Genomic DNA, 18489 nt, shown 5'->3' on the forward strand with positions numbered 1-18489 from the left:
TGCAGAATGCAACAGAAAGGAAAATGAATTACAAAAATAAAAATAAAGAAAAATGAGGAAATTCAACTTACAGCAAATAAATTCAAATTGCAAAATTGTAGTACAATATTTTTACCTTTGCAAATGTCGCTCGATGCTCGAATTACGTAAATGAAAAAGGAAAAAAGAAAAACAACAAGAAAAAAATTGATCAAATCTTTGTATTTCAACTCCAAATTCTAGCCAAATTACAAAATATGAATGCATTTACACATTAGACACGACTTCAAATATTTTGATCACATTTCAAAAAACACTACAAAAAAATAAAATTGAATAAGAAAATATAAAAAAATATAAACAAGAACAAAATCATGATTCACACACATAGAGAGAACATGACAAAATATTGCCAAAAACTGAAAAATGAAAGAACACACATATATATATATACTATATAAATAAATCTATATAAATAAATATATGTATATGTATGTATGTATAACTCACATACATGAAGATAGCATTATTCTTTGGTATAGATTGTCAAGCTTTACTACACACTATATTAACATAGATGGAATAAATAAATATAATACTAATATAATAACAATGAACACGAACGGAAATATGAAATAAATTGAATAAAAACTAAATTACATGTGTGCTCACTTTTATTCACTTTTGATTGCCGATTGTTGGCTTGGAACAGGCGCGAATGATTGACGTGCAGATACCCTGTAAAGTGAGGTATGTAGATAAAGAATTAATAATATAAGACTTAGTTCTTTCATAACTCTGATCACTATTATTCGCATTGTGAATCTAATTATTATTGTCATTTACATCAGTAATATTATCATAATAAAGCTATCATCTATTCTATTTTTTAAATATCATTAACTTTCATTATAATTATCAATTTATCCATTAATCATTTCCATCTATTTTATCATTAATCAATATCATCAATATGAATATTATCTTCATTTTTGGCATTCCCAATGTTATTTTTAGTTCTTACCAATTTCAATTACCAATTACCATTCATATCATTGTCAACTTTTGTATTACTTTCAGATATTGCTAGCATAGCTTACCCTCTTTCACAAATCGATCTACTGGGTATCGGGCACAACTGAATGGCTTTAACAATTTATTGTCTCTGTGGAGTATGTTCTGGTAATGAATCTAGATAGTCCGCTCCACCGAAAATTCTCGTAATCAAAGCAGCTCTTAACAATGTGAACATTGCGTATACGCAATAAATTTGTGTTAAATTTAAATTTAAAGCATATTTTATGGCTTTGAAATATAAAACCGGAATGAAATTAAGCAGTAAGCAACTTAGAATTATGATTAAATGATGATATATGTTGGCCAGTACAGGAATTAGGTGGCCGCGCTCTTATTTATGCCGTGCCTTAGTTGAGCACTTAAGGAAGGTCTCTCTGGTGGTAATTCGATGCCAGAGTCCTTTAAATAATTACGCCTGTGGCGAGCGCCGCTACGCGAGCCTGAGAAATTGCGACCTCGACTGACTTTTGGCAATACGAAAACGTCATTTGTATGGATAAGGGCTCGTAATTGCCTACCTGCCTAATAGCCTGTGAGGAAAACTCACGCATTTCCACGAATCTTCCGTTTGCATATGCATGTGTTGCTCATCGCTTGATTCGATAAACAAGAGCTACTTGGTTGGGGCTCAGCTGCCGAGTGGGCAAATCGATTGCAGCTTCTGACGCATCTGTTAGTCTTTCCAATGGCGCTTGCAACTGGCGACTTCCTGAGCTGTGCATATCCTGGCAAAGCTATGCATATCCTTGGGCTAATCTGCATAATTTGGCTGAGCAAAGCGCATCCTTTTTCCGACTGTCCTCACTTGTTGATCAAATTCAAACAGCCAGCAAGTGTGTTGAAATTTCCGTTCGATACGTATTTGGGCAACGATTTCAAGGATTTCAAACATGCCTTTCCCTCCCCCCCCCCCTGCTGTCCCATTCTCTAATGCTTAATCTCCGCCGTTACCATGTGGCGCAGACATCAAATGTGGCAATAATGAGACAGTCGAGAGAAGGCGCCACTGAGAAGCGCATAGAGAGGCGTGCGGAGCGAAAGAGTAATAACATTTTCATTTTAATGCACTCAAAACACAGTTAGTCAAAGTTGCGAGCAGCTGCCTCCAAATGCCGCCAGCATCCGGTGCTCCTGCTGCAGCAGGAGCTGATGACGCCGCTGCTGCTGCTGCCGCTGTGGTGACTGCGGTAAAGTCAAACCACCAAGTCAGTCAGAGCAGGATACACCTAAGCACATACAAACACCCACACACACACACTCACACACACACACATCTACACAGACGGCGCCCATCAATGCCTTGGCTTCATTTGCGCTAGCTGCGCTTCCTCTAGAGATTCTCGACGCATTGAGCACGTACCGTTTGCAACCGCAAAAACCTATATGTGCACGCCCACACAGGCAAACCCAGTCACCCGCCCACACAGTGAACGGCACAAGCTCCTCCTGCACCTTTTCATTCTTTCGGTTTTTTTGTTTTTTTTTGCTATCCACCCATTTTCCATTTACATTACGAATGTAACATTCATTTTTGACAAGCATAATTTGCGGTTGGTGCCGCAACAGGAGCAGTCGCTGGCAACTCGGGAACTTGAAGCTAGAGCCGGAGCTGGAGTTAGAGTTGGACTTGAATTCAGCCAGAGATAGGGTTAGGGACAGGGACTGGTTACGGGCAGTCGTAACGTTTGGCTTATTTACAGCCAGCAGCGAGCAGGCACTTTTCTAATGCAAAAATGATGCACTGCACCGCACGGAGCAGCCAGCAGCCTACGGCCAGCAGCCAACAGCCAAGAGCGAGAGAATGTGGCCAAAACAAGCAGTCGGTGCAGCTGCAACAGTCAGGACCTGCGCCTGGGCCTGGGCCTGGGTCTGCCCGCAATGGCAATGAAAATTTAGAAACCAATATTTGAAAGGAGCGGGCGACGTAGGCGGTGCAGCTGGAGGCGCCTGCCAAGAGCAGGCAGCAATCAGGAGCAGCAGGACGAGGGATGCTGGCAACAATGAAGAGGCTGCAAAATAAATCTGTTTGCCAAACAGTTATTGCTCCTGTTACATTGTGCCGCCCCAAAGCAGCAGCAGCAGTGGAGGAGGAAGAGAGAGAGAGAAAGAGAGAGGTGCATGCAGCTACTCGTTCTGGCTATATAGTATGCCCTTATACTTGGCAAGCTCTCAATAATTGGCAATGACTACACTTTGCGAAAAATATATTAAGTATTTGCTGAACAAAGATGAAATTATACAAATTATTAACAAATATTTTGCAGATTGAGCTTATATAAAAACAAAAATTGCAAAGCAAGTTAGCTGTAAATTTATTTTTAAATTACATAAAAAAAATTTAATTACATTATTAAAAAATGTTTAGCAAAATTAACTTTAAATATCAATAATTCCTCTCCTTTATGCAATTCCAATGCATTCAAGATTTCGACAAGTTTATATTTATATTATAGATCAAGTAACGTAAGCATAGAATAATACGAAAATGGAGTATCCAGTGGCAAACAATCGAGCTCAAGGCAAAATCTAATGCTCATTCTGTAATCAGTTCAACTGGAAGCAGACCTTTGCCTATATAAATCCCTCAAAAACTGTTTGTTAAGCTAATTTATAACAGCCCAGCCCAAGCCCAGTCCCAATACAAATAGAACAGAATGTAAATCTAATAAAATCGATTTGGATTCAATATACAAATTTCTCTGTGTGTAGAGTGTCAGCAGCGTGGCCTTTGTATTCAAGTCCCTTTCTCTGTCACTCTCCATGTCGCCATCTCTCTTTTTCTGTTTGTGCGTCACTCTTTTGCCTGCTCCGCTTAGGACTCAGGTGCAGCTAGGATTTCTATAAATTCCATTTAAGCGATTATGCAAGTCGTTACGAGCCGAAAGCTGCCTGCAGCTCGAAGATCAACAAAATGAAATGCAATACGTTATAACTGACAGTCCTTGCAGCCCTACCCTATCCCTCTCTCTCTCTCTATCCCTCTCGCACCCTGTGCTCTCTACGTTCTCTCCTTCTGTATCTCTGTCCCTTTCTAGACACGTGGTTAGCTGCATGCCTCCGGCTTAGTTTTGTTTTCGTTTTCGAATCAATATGCCTTTAGCTTATGCTTAAAGGTGCATTCAGAACTCATCCCCGATTGAGCATTGATTAAAGTGTTTCGCTTGCAAATTTATGTGGCAAATATTAACCCAATTGCTCCCCAAGGAACACTCCAGCAGCAGAGGCAAAAAACCAAAAACAAACTTTGCCCATGCACAAAAAAAAAACACACACACACAAAACAAACAGAAATCAACGTTAGAATATATTGCAAACGAGCATATCCGACTGTGTTCATGCTCTACTGGACTTTTCAATTGAGTTAGTTAAATGGACTTTACTAACACCTAGCACTAGAAGGAACTCAGATTGTAAATATATATTTCTCTCAATGTGTAAAAAATGTTTAAAACAGGATAATACATTATACCGATAGATATATATAACAATATCGATAGATCTAAAACAAATTCGAAGATCAATAGTTGTGGTATAAACAATGAAAATAAGTGAATCAACTAGATAAAAGCAAAATATAAATAATTATTAAAATGGCCACATATTATATTATTAATATAAGGAAACCTTAGACTGATATAGTAAATATACATACATATATTCCAGTCTCCAGCAGTACGAATTCCATGCAATCCAAATATACTTTCGTTCCATTTTCTTTGCACTCCAATAAAAATGGCGCGCCGAGTAAGTTTTTATTTTATTTGTTGTTGTTGTTGTTGTTGTTATTGTTGTTGTTGTTTTGGAACAGTTTTCGATATTTTTTGGAATACAAATTATGTTCGTAATCTCCATTCATTGACATGTTGGCCCATGTAGCAGCAGGTACACACATCTCACTCACATCTTGTATAACAACATCGTCTCGCATGTATTTATGCCAGAAATAGGGGTCGACTGAGAATGGGACTGAACAGCTAACCACTTAGTTCGACCTTTATGCATGGGTTTATATGTGGCAAAATGTTTTTTTTTTTTTTTTGTGCTTTTGCCTTTGGGCCCTGCCCATCGTTTGCCATGAATATATGAGAGCTGTTCTATTTATTTGATTTTTCATGATGCTAAAAGTTGTGCAGAACTGTCAAAATTTCGTCGATTGTTTATGGCAACAGCTATACCAGAAAAGTAACAACAAAAGTAATAATAATTGGGGGTTTGAGACGCTTAACAATTTCCCAAAGCTCTAGATTGGTAATACAATATTTGTAGAGTTTTTATATACAAATGTACATATGTACATATATATAGTAGTATATAGATATGTCTGAAGCATAAAATTGGAGAGACAATAACTTAGAGCATTGATGAAGCCAAAAATAAAGTTTAGAATTCTTTAAAAAATATCTTTATAAAAGCCAAAAAGTTGTAGAACTTAAACTTTTACGACCATGTACATACTTAGGTAAATATGTGTATAAATGTAAAATACCATTTTTGTGGTTTCTTTGCTAAGTTCAATAAATAACTCGTATAATACTTTATATATCACAAAATATTATATGTGTAAGTACATTGTCTATATGTACATATTTATATGTTGATTTGCTAACTCATGCAAACATCTGTTAACTAAACTAAATTGTCTTTATATCTAAAAACAAGTACAGAATATGTACATTTTACACGCATATTACAATTGATACATGTATGTATGTATGTATGTATAAACACAAACAAATATGTCCGTGTGTATATGTATGTACTTTTAATATATTATCATAATCAATGATGAGCAAGCCAAATGACACCGCATTGACACACAATTGCGCTTAAGAGAGCCGCCTAAGAGTTGCCGCAACGGCACGCAGCAAAGAGTAGGGGAGCGAGCGAGCGGGATGGAGAAATAAAATGAGCGTAAGCAGCGTCAACATCTGACTGACACGGGCGAAATTGCGGCGAATTCGTTTTCAGTCACTTTGCCGACGACGCATTGAGTTTGGTGTTTTTTCCTAGTGCGGCCGCAACTAAATTGAAATAGTCAACAATATTGTAAGAAAATTTCAGAAATACACCATATAATTGACTAGGAATCGATAAGGTATTCGCAGCCACAGCCGTTCAACTGCATGAGCTAAAAATCAGCTAAATACGATAATAAAAATATTGGTAAAGCAAATTATTATAGCTTCGTCTGCATATGTACATATGTATGTATGTATGCATGTGTGTAGGTAAGTGTACGCATATACAAAATGTGCAGGGCTTATGTTATGTACAAAATGCATTTGCCTGTATGTACAAATTCCCCTACATAATAAATGGATGTATTTTTTATATCATGTCTATATTTTGCAGTTGCACGTACCACAGCAACAACAAGAGCAGCAGCAAAAGAGTGGAAACCACAAACACAGCAAGCAACAACAGCAGAAGAAAAAGCAACTGAGAGAAAACAATGCAGAACGCGCGACAAGCGTGAAAGCAAAGCGGAATCAACAACAGAAAAATCAAACAAGATTTTTCTACCAATAAAAATTACATACAGTGATACGCACACACAGTCATATTTGTATATACAGATGCATGTATATTGACATGCAACGATATTAACTGCAAAGTCCTGGTGAGTTGCATTCACTATTCCTTAAATCATTACCCTTTCCCCTTCCCCATCCAAGGGGAACAAATACTTGCGCTCTCTTCGTCTAGCTGGCACGTTTGCAAAGCAGCGAATCCACGAACTCGTCGCTGCTCAATTTTGCACAGCTGCCCAAAATATTACTGGGATTATGCTCAAGCGTGGGAGATAATTTCCCTGTTTTATGTCTGTTGTTTTAGTACCTACAAATTGACCTAGCCAGCAAAATATTTATACAAAATAATAATGAAACGATCGAATTGAACTTTCAATGGAAGCTATAAAATACTACTAATATTAATTTAATTAGAGTCAGACGATCAGTGAAACTAAAATACAAAAAGTTTAAATTTCAACAACTAATTTTGTGATGCAATTGCTTATATAATTGTACTCAATTGTTAAAATATTTGTTCCTGAACAACTTACCAGTTTTCTTACTTTTATAATAAATACTTATGTATGTATGTATGTAATTTTAGCTGATCACAAAGTGCAGATGGATAGCAGCGACGACGACGACAGCACCAAGTCGATACCGCGGCCCATCTATGAGGCGACCTCGGCCATTGATAGCCCGCCTCCGACTCTGTGGGCAGGAACAGCTGCCCAGGAGCGGGACGTATTGCCCAATAAGCGATTGAAGTATGTTGTCAGCTCTCCTCCGGACTCGGCCAATGGCAGCAGTTCTTCCAACTCGAGCGCGTGGAAGGAGACAGCCGCAGCGGCTGGGGGCCATGCATCGCTCACAATGAAGCTGACCAAGGTGGCGCCACATCAAGGCGAAGCGAAGCCCACAAGCACATCGACGCCCAAGCAGGAGGTGAAGGTGCGCGTACCAAAGGAAATGATTGCCCTGCAGCGCTCTCACAATGAGTCCAAGGTGCTGACCGGCTACGTCTCCGATAGCGCCAAGATGAAGCGCCGCAAGTCTCGCGCCATTGCAGAGCATCTAATCAAGCAGTCTTCGACAGGTGGCAGCAGTCTGTCCAGCACACTGCCCAGTACGAAGAGCGCCGCAAAAAGTAGAACTAAGACACTGCAGCGCAGCAAGAGCATCCCCGCACCCATGTGGGATTCTGTAGAGGACTGGCAGCACACGACACAGCTGCCCAAAAATCAGACAAAGAAGAGGCGCAACTATTCGATGGCTTGCGATCCTGGCGAGGAGTCGTTGGCCGATCTGAGCGCCAACGAAGAGACAGAGGAGGAGAGCAACAGCAGCATCCGAAGACGATTTCGTTCCCGCAGCAAGACCGTCTCGCGGAGCAGTGGCCATTTGCGATCTGAACACCATCGAATCGATCCATTGGAACAGGCAGAGGCAGAGGCGGACACGGACGGTGGAGAGTGGCGCACCAGCTCCACGGCGGATACGGATCCCAATATATCCACATTCTCGGATGCCACAGATGACACCAAGATTACGGGATCTGTTGGTGGGGGCAGTGGCGATGCACGCGAAGAGCTGCAGAAAAGGCTCGATGAGATTTGGCAGCCGCCGCCAAGGGTAATCCGTTCGATTATATATAAAACGTACAAATATCACAATAACATATTCTTTCCTCCAAATTATAGAAAAACTGGGATCCCTTCTGCTGGAAGTGCCGCGGCTGCGGCTCTCTGATGCCCTGTTCCAAATGCCTACGCTCTTTCCACGCCTATTGTGTGCGGCCTGCGTCCACGAAATTCGACAGCTCCTGGAAATGTCCGGAATGTCTGCTGATCGATAGCGCACCCAAGCGGTAAATATTCTAGCATATTCGTTAATCAGGTATCAATTGCTTAATATCCCATTATTTGCATGCCATTTGAAGGCCACGCCGTAATGATGTATCCGTGGATCTGCTCAGTCAATTGCTAGCGTATGCGCTGGAGCGCATGAAACTTGTGCGCGGGGTGAGTGATACATATACATATGTACATACATATGTACATACCATATTACATATATACACACATACATTTATAAATATGAAAACATGTATGCAAGCATGTAGATTACTCGCTTTCCGTAACCGATCGCATTTTTGTATTATCTCTGCCTTCGTTTAGCATTCGTTCGTTTTGTCATTTTGAAAACAACATGCGAAATATTTACACGCACACAACGCAATTACATAGAGAGCCGATCACTTACACACACGCACACATGTACTTGTGTGTGTATGTAGGTCTTCAGTTGCGCACTCTCTTCGTTGCCATCGCCGGTGCTGGTGGCTTTCTCTCTCTCATCCTCACTTCCTCTCTCTCGCTCTATCGTTAAGAAAACGTATAGATACCTGAAATCTCTCGTTCTTGTTCTCGTCGCTTTTGCTGGGTTTTTATTTAGTTTTAAACTGAGCGACATTTCGCCTCTTCTCCTGTCAATATAAAATATATTCGCATGTAATGATAAAGACAGGGATTTTTTCTTAAGCGCAACAGCTGAAACTGTAATGAAGACTAATTGGAAATAACCTAATACATATTGTATGTATGTATGTACATATGTAAGTACAATAATATATTGCTGTAGAATTTGTAAACATTCTTTGTAAATCACGTACATTTCAAATTAGATTTCTGTTTATTTATGTATGTATGTATGTAGGTAGTATGAAACTCTTATAAAGCAGACAGAAATCAATTCTACTCAAATGTACAAATATTTTCACAATATAAAAATTAGCAAAATCAAAATTCTGATTATTAATTTCACTTCTCAACAAATTTAAATTTGTAGGCGGAATAGTAAATTTTCCATTTATATTTTGCACATTTCTAAGCGACTTTATTAAAGCTGAATATCATAATTTGGGGCATTTAATTTGTAGTTGTTGATGAGCGCAATATTATGCTTGAACATGAAGCAGAGACTCGAGCAAAAACACTCCATAAAGTGGCAAATTAATGCTGTGACCCCACCCACTGGGCTGCCTTTGTGGCATAAAATGTGCGAGAAATGAATTAATTAATTTAATGTTTGAGCCGTTAGCTAGCAATGAGCGTTAAAAACAATTACAAGTGTAAACCGCAGACAAATTAACTTTAATACATACACACATACCTGCATATATGTATATGTATATTCATACATACATACATACGCACATATTAGCTGATGTTATGTATGAGCATAAATGTATGTACATGAATATGTGTGAATGGCAGCAGGAAGCAAACAAAATCAAATCAAAGAAGCAGAGAAATAAGCACAGAGCAATAGCAGCAGCGCAACAGCAGTAGCAGAGGTGGTGGTGCGGCGACGTCAATGGCGCAATATTATTGCCTGGGATTGCCGCCTCAGCTACGTTTGCTGTGTAATTTGAGGTTAGTTACGCTCACACACGCACAAGTCACATGCATACACACACACACGTGCATTGGAGTGTGTGCGCACATACTGGCATTTGTCTGGCTCTGCTCCGTTTTGCCTGTGTTTGTTGCTGTTCTTGCTGATTTTGCTGCCCGCTCTTCGCTTGTCAAACTTGTTTGTTTACAATAGAAATTGCGCCACTCTCTTCGCCGCGGCTCTCTTAGGCGGCGGCGAATTGCTGCTCAGCTGTCTAGCTACTGCTGCTGCACCAATATGGTTCACATGTTTACTACTTCTTCAATATTTTTGAAAACGGTTCGCGCCAACGGAAATGAAATAACTGTTTTTTGTTTTAATTTCATTTTGCAGGTACACAAACTGCGTGCACCACAGGATGTACTGCCAGATAGTTACAGCAAATACTTTGCCAATCCGGTGAGCTTTGAATCTTTAGCGGAACGCATAAAAAATCATGCATTTCACAGCGCAGATGAGTTTCTCAGCGAGGTGAAATGGATGCAGCACAATGCACTCATTTTGGACTACGGAGGTAAGTGGCATCAATTGTTGTAATTTAATAAAGTATTGTTCATTTAATTCTTAAACAGATGTGAAAGTGGAGCAAGCTTCCAAGGCAGTAGTCAAGGTCTGTCGGCAGGAGGCCAACGAGATAGATACCTGCGCCGAGTGCTATTTGAATGCAAACTCCAGTGACGAGTGGTTCGTAAAGGTGTGCACCCAGCCGCATTTGCTGCTGTGGGCCAAGCTAAAAGGGTTTCCCTACTGGCCAGCCAAGGCTATGGGCTGTGGTCCCAATGCAGGCGTTAATGTACGCTTCTTTGGCAAACACGATCGTGCCAACGTGCCCGTCAAGGATTGTTTTTTGTATTCCGCACAAGATCCTAATACGCAGACGAGTCGACGATCCGCTCGAGATCTGGCCGAGTGCATTCGGGAGGTGGAGGTGCACATTGAGCATATAAAGAATAAAATTGGCGCCTTCAACTATGCTCCATATCGTTTGCCTTACGATCCGCAGGAGGAGCAACAGCAGCTGGAGAAAATGATGCCGGGCGTCAATGATGTCATCAACAGGCAGTTGGCGCCTGCCAACAAGACGCCGCTACAGTTCCTCATTCGCAAAACAGCCGGCGACAAATTATCAATTGTGAAAAAGACTAAGGCAACCGAATCGGGCAATGAATCTGATCAGTCAGTTAGCCCCATCAAAAAACCAATCCACGATGCTGAATCCTCCTCGCCGCAATCGACTAGCGATCACTCGAAGCCGAAGAGCAGCAACTATGAAGTGATACCGAGAGCTGGCGATGCACTAAGAGAATCTCGTGGTTGCACAGTGGTTCTTAAGCGCAAATCCCTGGAGTCCTGTAAGACATTAGCCAAGCTTTCGTCAACTGTCACCGGGGAGCAAGTGCCCATGATTAAACGCAAACACTCACACAGTGATGCCAGCAGCGAGACGAGCCAGCCAGGCACCAGTTCAGAGCAGAAGCGACGGGCAAAGCACGCACGCAAAGCCCCGGCATCCGAACGCCAGGACGACGAGGAGGAGGAACAAGACCCAACTGAAGAGGAAACGGAACTGCTCAAGGTTGACAACGAAAATGCAGCTCCAACTATGTCGAGCTCAACTGAAGCGACTCAAGGTGTTGAGTCGGTGGTGGAACTGGTGCGCAGACGGCAAGGCGTAACCATAACCAAGATACCCAGGGATCAACAACAACAACAACAGCAGCAGCAACAGATTCAAGAACAGCAACAACAACCACAGCAGCCTCAACAGCAACAACAGCAGCAGAAGCAGCCGCAACCACAGCCGATTCCTGCCAAGCCCAATGAGCCAGCTGCTCTTAATGAGACCATAGCTAGACAGCGTGCAGTGGAGCGACAGCAGCAACAGCTCATTAGTAAGGTTGTGCCTTTTGTGGAAATCAAAAAAGAAGTGCTCTCTGAGCCAGAGGAAAGTGAGGAGACGCCCAATGCAACTACGACAGCAGCTGTGGCTGCGACACAGCCAATGCCAGTAGAGGAGGAGCAGCAGGTACCAATAGCACAGCCAGTGCCTGAGATCAGCCTGCCGGCTGCAGCACCACCCGTACAACCAGAAGCTCCACCAGCTGCTGAGGCCTCTGAGCCAGTTAAGATCAAGGAAGAGGTGCTCAGCGAGGAGGAAATGGAAACGGATCAAAATGAGACTGCAAAGCTGCCTGCATTGCCTAATCGAGAAGCGCAGCCTGCCGCAGTCAGCTCTGTAGAGGCCACGCCCCAGCAAAACGTAGTTACAACCACGCCTGAAACCTTTGTGCGCTTCGTAGGCGACACCACCATACAGAGATTGAGTCAGAAACAGGCGCCCAAATTCCCTGATTCGACGGCGATGGCGACGACGACGGCGGCGGCTCAAACAGCAAAACGTGGCACATTGCGAGGCGTGCCTCACGGTCCATTGCCAGCGGCAGCGCAGTCACCCGCCTCAACGCCACCACCGGCACCGGCCTCGCCCGCGCTGTCTGTTGCATCCATGTCAAGCCACATTCAGCAACCAATTCCACAATCCTCGCCCAAGCTGCAACAGGCAGTGGGTCAGCCGTTGCGCGTGAAGAGTGATAAATCGTTGAATGAGACAGCACCACAGTCCGTGCTAGCATTGCCAGCTGCCACGCCCACGTCGAGCCTGCTCAAGTCGAACATGGTGGTCATACCCATGGAACCGCGCAGCACCAATGGAGCTGGCGGCAGCAGCATTGGCAACAACAGCAGCAGTAGCAGTGGTTGCAATCTCAACAATGCAAGTCTGATGAGCATACCAGTGCCACCGCTGAGAGCTGTCTCCAAGAATACGCTGCAAACCACAAATGTGATGACCTCGATCACGGCTGTGCCGGTTCCAGCACCTCCGCCCACATTTCCCAACAGCTCGCTGCCGCCGCCACCACTGGCGGGGCTAACCACAGCGACAACGGCCACGATTCGGCCAGTGGGCAGTGGTTCAGAGTCGGCTGGCTTGCTGGCCAGCGCTCTGAATGGTCTGCCCAGTGATACCCTGGTTAGTGAGTCCACTCCGGCGGAACCTATTACGCCGGGATTGGCGACCGCATTGAGCGAGCTGCTGCTGCGTTCTGGGCCACCCAAGTTGACGATGCGGCCTTGCGGCCCACTGCAATCGGATGGCTCCAACTTGTATCCAGCACAAGCTGGACCACTCTCCACCAAGCTGAAGGAGAATGCGCACAAGGTGAGCTACGTTCAGTTGTGTGTAACGGTATATCAATCACTACATCAGTGAATGAATCAAACACTCTAGCAATCAATCAATTTGTAATATGCTAATCACATATAATTCCACGCAGATTACGGATTACTTCATCTCGGTCATTGAGGACACGCTTAGCGATCTAGCTGGAGGAGAGCCCAGTGTGCTGCAGGCCAAGATTGCTGGCCTGACGCTGGAGAACGAGCGCATAAAGCAGCACTACGAGCGGCAGATTGCGGACTTGCAACGCTCCACAGAGATGATGATATCGGAGATGCGCAAGACCATGGAGCAGGAGAACAAGCGGGTGATTAACGAACTGCGACAGCATAGCACGCTGGAGCGGATGCGAGCCGTGGAGGAGGCCAAGAAAAAGCAATGGTGCGCGAATTGTATGCGCGAGGCTCACCTCTATTGCTGCTGGAACACCGCCTACTGTGACTATCCCTGCCAGCAGATGCATTGGCAGCGCCACTCCGCCACTTGTGGCCAAGCATCCACGGTGCAGGCGCAGGCACAAACGCAGCCACAAGTGCAGGCGCAGTCGTCGGTTCAGGTGCAGGTGCAGGCGCAGCCCGAAGTGACAGGTCGGGGCAAGCACAAGCAAATGGCCAGCACGACGCCAGCTCCCAGCCAGCAATTGAATCGAACCTCCGTTGTGGGCCCTCCCAACAAAAAGTGGACGCATCAGCCGATGATATCGCTAGTGAATCCCGTGCCGCCCGCCGCCACCGAGATGCTCAAATTGCCCAACAACACATTTTTGCGACCCGTCTCGATGCCCTCCACAATGCCCGCCCCGAACAGCAGCACCATTGTCACTCCAGTCACCCTCATCACACCCGCCACAACCAGCCATCTGGGCAACACGATCATGACGAACCAGCGGAGCACTCAACTCAACTATGCTGCAAAGCAAACGCAGCCGCTGCCCGTGCAGCGCTACAATATACCCGTAAATTGAATTAATGCCACTTGCAATTCTTCATCTAATCAGCATCATCCACTTTTCTAGTTGCCCATCACGGTCACCAACAATGCGCAGTTCGGACACATTACGGAGCAGCATCAGAAGCACGTGGCAAAGTCCACCAGTCGAGGCTCTCTCAAAGGCAACAGCCGTACGCGCAATGCAAACAATCCCATCAACAATATGAACAACATGAGCAATAACAACAGCAACAACAACAACAACGCCCAGGCAATGCGCCACAACCAAATCAATCACGGCTTTCAACAGTGAGTAACAGCTCTACAGATCGTAAAGTCAAGACCATAAAAATATATATTTATGGTGTGACTTTGACTTGGCATCCATAACTAAACTTTTTTTTTACTCGTAAAACAAGTCTTATACATGTAGTACGTATTGAGCAGTGAAGCTCTTCTTGTATAAGCTTGCAGAGAGCATTCCAGCAGGGATTCCATATAAGTAATTGTGAATGCTCTAAATATAAATTTGATCAAGATACGTCGGCGAATTGGAATGATGCTTAGTTCAGTCTCTATCAGAATGGTATAGATTGTCGATTAAAGGAAGTAGGTAGCAGTGTATGTCATATCCAGAATCTGCCTTCAGTATATACATTATTATTACAATAATATTCCATTACAATTTTTAACTATTTATTTTGTCTTTTTTTATTAGGTAACAATTACTTCGAGTGCAGTTGACGGGTCCGAGAGCTACAAACCTTAACACAAGCTGTATACATATTGAATAAAAATTTACAATTAAGACAAAAAATTACCTAGAATTAAGGCAAGATATATTTTACTGACATGTATACATATATATAGATATATCTATATACATATATTTACATATATACGCTAATTGCTGTAATATTAAAACATGGCTCACATAGCATGTACAGTATATATAACCATAAGATGGACTTATCTACTAATAATTTCTAATTTCACCCAATGGGCAACTATTTTTGTAGTTCTAAATAGTTTATATTATCATAAGATCATCTATCGGGAGTCAACGCCAAGCGAAGGCATCTGTACATTCATCATATGTATCGACTCGTTAAGAAACCTTGAAATCTATATAACTCTAAGTTCATAAGTATGTGACTAGAATATAGCTCTAAGCTGAATAAAATGAAGACATGTTCCAACAATCATAAAACAACTTTAAGTTTATTTAAACAAAACACCAAAAATCGAAGGACAGACAGTTTTTGTAATCTAATTTATATTAATCGATGTCCAATTTCTTAAAGTTACCCTCGATGCCAAACAAATCGGAAGCGTTCTTTGGCTTGCCCGGTCTCAACTTTTCGTTCACCTGATGTCGCGTCTCGAATTCCAGCATTTGCTTGCGATCATCTATCAATTTGTTGTAGTATAATTCTGCGTAAGACAATATAGATGATAAACATTTGTATATTTGTATATGTAACAATATTTATATTATTTGCAGTCCTACCCCTTGCCACTTTGGTCTCTTCGAGTGGACCGCCATAGTCCTTTGGCATCATCTCACGCGGCACAAATTTAAAGAACTCATTGATATCGTTGTGCAAGTAGAGTATGCTGGTCAGTTCCTTTTTCATAAACGGATTCATTAGCGCCATTATCTTGTCCATAAACGGCACAATGTTGATGAAATGAAAGCCGATGAGACGTATCGCAGCTGCTTCCTAAATATAGAGGCCGATATAGATTCAAATATATATAATATATAGTTTTTATTCAGTTATATTTTTGTATAGAAGTAAATATTTTTAGTTAGATCTTAGATATTGGATCTCAGAATTATAAAACAAGCTCAAAAGTATGCAATGGTTTTTAAAACAGATGCTCACGTTAATATTGAAATCAAATATCTATTTATATTCTTATATCACGCTTTTGATAATTCAGAATACTACATATATGATATATATTTACATATTGTATTCCACTCACCTGCAAATAGAACAAGAACTTCTTCATCTGCAGCAAGCCAATGCGTGCCACATGGCCCAAGGAGCAGCCCTTCAGATCAATGACGATCACGTGGCCCGGCTGTATGCCATCCTCGTACATCCAATAATCGAATACCATGCAGTAGCTGCAAATGACAGATTGAGCGGATCATCATGCATGACAATATGTGTATTATTCGTTTATCATTTTTTGTTTTCTATTTTAATTAACAATCATTAAACTGTAAACTGTTGTCTCGCATGTATCTGACAGAATTTATCTGTATGTATTGCGTGTGTATCTGTAACTCCGCCTGTAAATGTATCTGTCTCCGACTCTTTCCTTAACTATCAGGTTTGGTATTTGTGTATAGACTTGCCATTTGTATCTCTGTTTGCAAATGTATCTTAATGTAAGTCTGTGTAGGTAAATATGATATCAATGACTGTATACATGCGAAGAGATATATATGTATGTATCTATAGCTAGAAACGTATCTATATCTACGCATAACTGTGTATCTATGCTTGCATCTGTAGTTAGACACAACAAATGTATCTGTGTGTGTATGCCTGCATATGTATGTATCTGTATATATTATCTGTATCCACATATATATCTATGCCTTCTCATCTGTATGTGCACCCAGCAAATGTATCTGTGTCTCTGATCATGGCGTGTTGCGTGCATGTTTTTAATATTTTCAGTCGTTGCTCTGACGTTTTCACTAGCTTCTGACTTAAGACACTTTGAGCTTTGACTCGTAGGTTTATTAAGCCTATTTTGCACCTGTCATAATTATGACTGACAACATTTCAGTGCGCGTAACTCCCTAATTGCTATTATTAGCATTCATAACTATAATTGAATATTTCAAATACTGGGATTAGTAATCAAGAGATTTTCATTTCTGACAGTGGAATAAATCAATTAAGATTTCTTGGCAATACCATTATACTAATATGCATTCCCTAATATATACGTCTAACATAGACATTCATATAATCTAATCATTAGCAATATTATGCAAGAATCATCTGGAAGCTCAAGTAAAATTTTTAATTCAAATTTATTAATCTAATCGATCGTGTAGGGTGTTAGAGAGTCTTTGTATCATCCAATGCAATGAAAAATGTATTTTCTTCTAAAAGTATTATATGATACATATAACAAATATATAAATCTCATATTTTCATCACTCTATCATATATTTATGCAAAGTATAAACAAACTACATTTATCTCAATTTTTCCCATGGTATTTCATAAAAAACTTTGTTGCTAAACTTTATCTCTCGTACTTACAGTTTCATGACATCGGCATAATTGAAATTGGATGCACTCAGATCCTCCAGCTTGCCCACTATGACTCGGTATCCCTCAGGTGTGGCGCCTGGCAGTGGAACAATGGAACTGCATGTGATATACATATATGAATTATAGATAACAAAACACATAACTCAATCGGATCTATCATACACCGTTTTCATGGCCTTTTTTAGTTGATGCGACTCGATATCCAGATTCACAAAGAAGTCGTCCAGGTGAGTGCGGGCCGTGAGATTTGTTTCCAGCACCTGTTTGGCCATCTCCATGCTGTACTTGCAGGCATGGAAGAAGTGCAGCGCCTCCCCCTCAGAGAATTGGGGGGAGAAGTGCGGCTGGGCATGTATCCAATCGACAAATTTTCGCATCTCCTCGCGCTTGATTTGCGGAAAGCGCTTATATTGCTCATCCAGATCGGCCAGCTTCATCTTTCAGTATATAAGATGATTTTTCTTTGATAATGGAAAATTGAACTGCGAAGAGGTTTTTTTGGCGATCTGCGTTTTCCACCAGCAACGCTCGGCACTCGAATGAAATTGAAATTAAAACTGTTTTTGCTTTCGCAAAGTGAAACTGGTTGCGCGTTCCCCATTGCAGTGGCTGCCTCTGCCGGCGTCGCTGTTGCTGCCGCTGCTGCTGCTGCTGCGACTGCTACTGCTGCCTGGCAAATTTGATTTTTCCTTGGCTGTTGTTGTTGCTGTTTGAGAAAAGTGCAACTGGCTTTTGCTAGTTGCCCGCTCATTTCACTTGCGTGAAAATTCAAGTTTTTCTCGACAACTATTATTACTTTTATTTCAGTTACGTAATGCTCACACACACACACACATATGTACATACACTCGTGTTTGAGCTGTGCTGTTATTATTATTCATCATAAGCCATTAAAATAATATAAACGCGTGCCATTTGCCATTTTAGCTCCCTGCAATTGACCCATTCGATTTGAAAATGGTAACGCCTGAGTGCATTAGATAAGACG

At 41.8% G+C, this 18489-nt stretch overlaps 2 protein-coding genes across 3 annotated transcripts; one reads left to right on the plus strand and one right to left on the minus strand.

Annotated features, from left to right (window-relative positions):
• The first annotated feature begins 6010 nt into the window (after positions 1 to 6010).
• Positions 6011 to 15406, plus strand: Zmynd8 (Zinc finger MYND-type containing 8). Of its 2 annotated transcripts, XR_016196178.1 has the most exons (11): positions 6011 to 6284; positions 6409 to 6676; positions 7174 to 8201; positions 8270 to 8436; positions 8509 to 8590; positions 10359 to 10539; positions 10598 to 13245; positions 13361 to 14218; positions 14279 to 14502; positions 14613 to 14802; positions 14912 to 15406. XR_016196178.1 is itself a non-coding variant. In XM_089256241.1 (9 exons), exons 3-9 carry the CDS (start codon positions 7191 to 7193, stop codon positions 14504 to 14506), a joined length of 5175 nt encoding a protein of 1724 aa, XP_089112367.1. In that variant the 5' UTR covers positions 6011 to 6284; positions 6409 to 6676; positions 7174 to 7190. The 2 variants fall into 2 exon arrangements, 1 of the variants encoding a protein (XP_089112367.1); XM_089256241.1 differs by lacking the exons at positions 14613 to 14802; positions 14912 to 15406 and having other exon boundaries at positions 14279 to 14506.
• A 25-nt stretch (positions 15407 to 15431) lies between these two features.
• Positions 15432 to 18031, minus strand: LOC108655887 (alpha-tocopherol transfer protein-like). The gene is made up of 5 exons (XM_018107715.3): positions 17664 to 18031; positions 17490 to 17597; positions 16186 to 16330; positions 15704 to 15917; positions 15432 to 15627 (listed from the first exon to the last, which is right to left on the minus strand). The coding sequence occupies exons 1-5, from the start codon at positions 17936 to 17938 to the stop codon at positions 15473 to 15475; spliced, it is 897 nt and encodes a 298-aa protein (XP_017963204.1). The 5' UTR covers positions 17939 to 18031; the 3' UTR covers positions 15432 to 15472.
• Positions 18032 to 18489: the final 458 nt, after the last annotated feature.

The sequence above is a fragment of the Drosophila navojoa genome, chromosome 2 (assembly GCF_054131105.1).
Source record: "Drosophila navojoa isolate 15081-1374.11 chromosome 2, UAZ_NAV_1.0, whole genome shotgun sequence".
Lineage (NCBI taxonomy): Eukaryota > Metazoa > Arthropoda > Insecta > Diptera > Drosophilidae > Drosophila > Drosophila navojoa.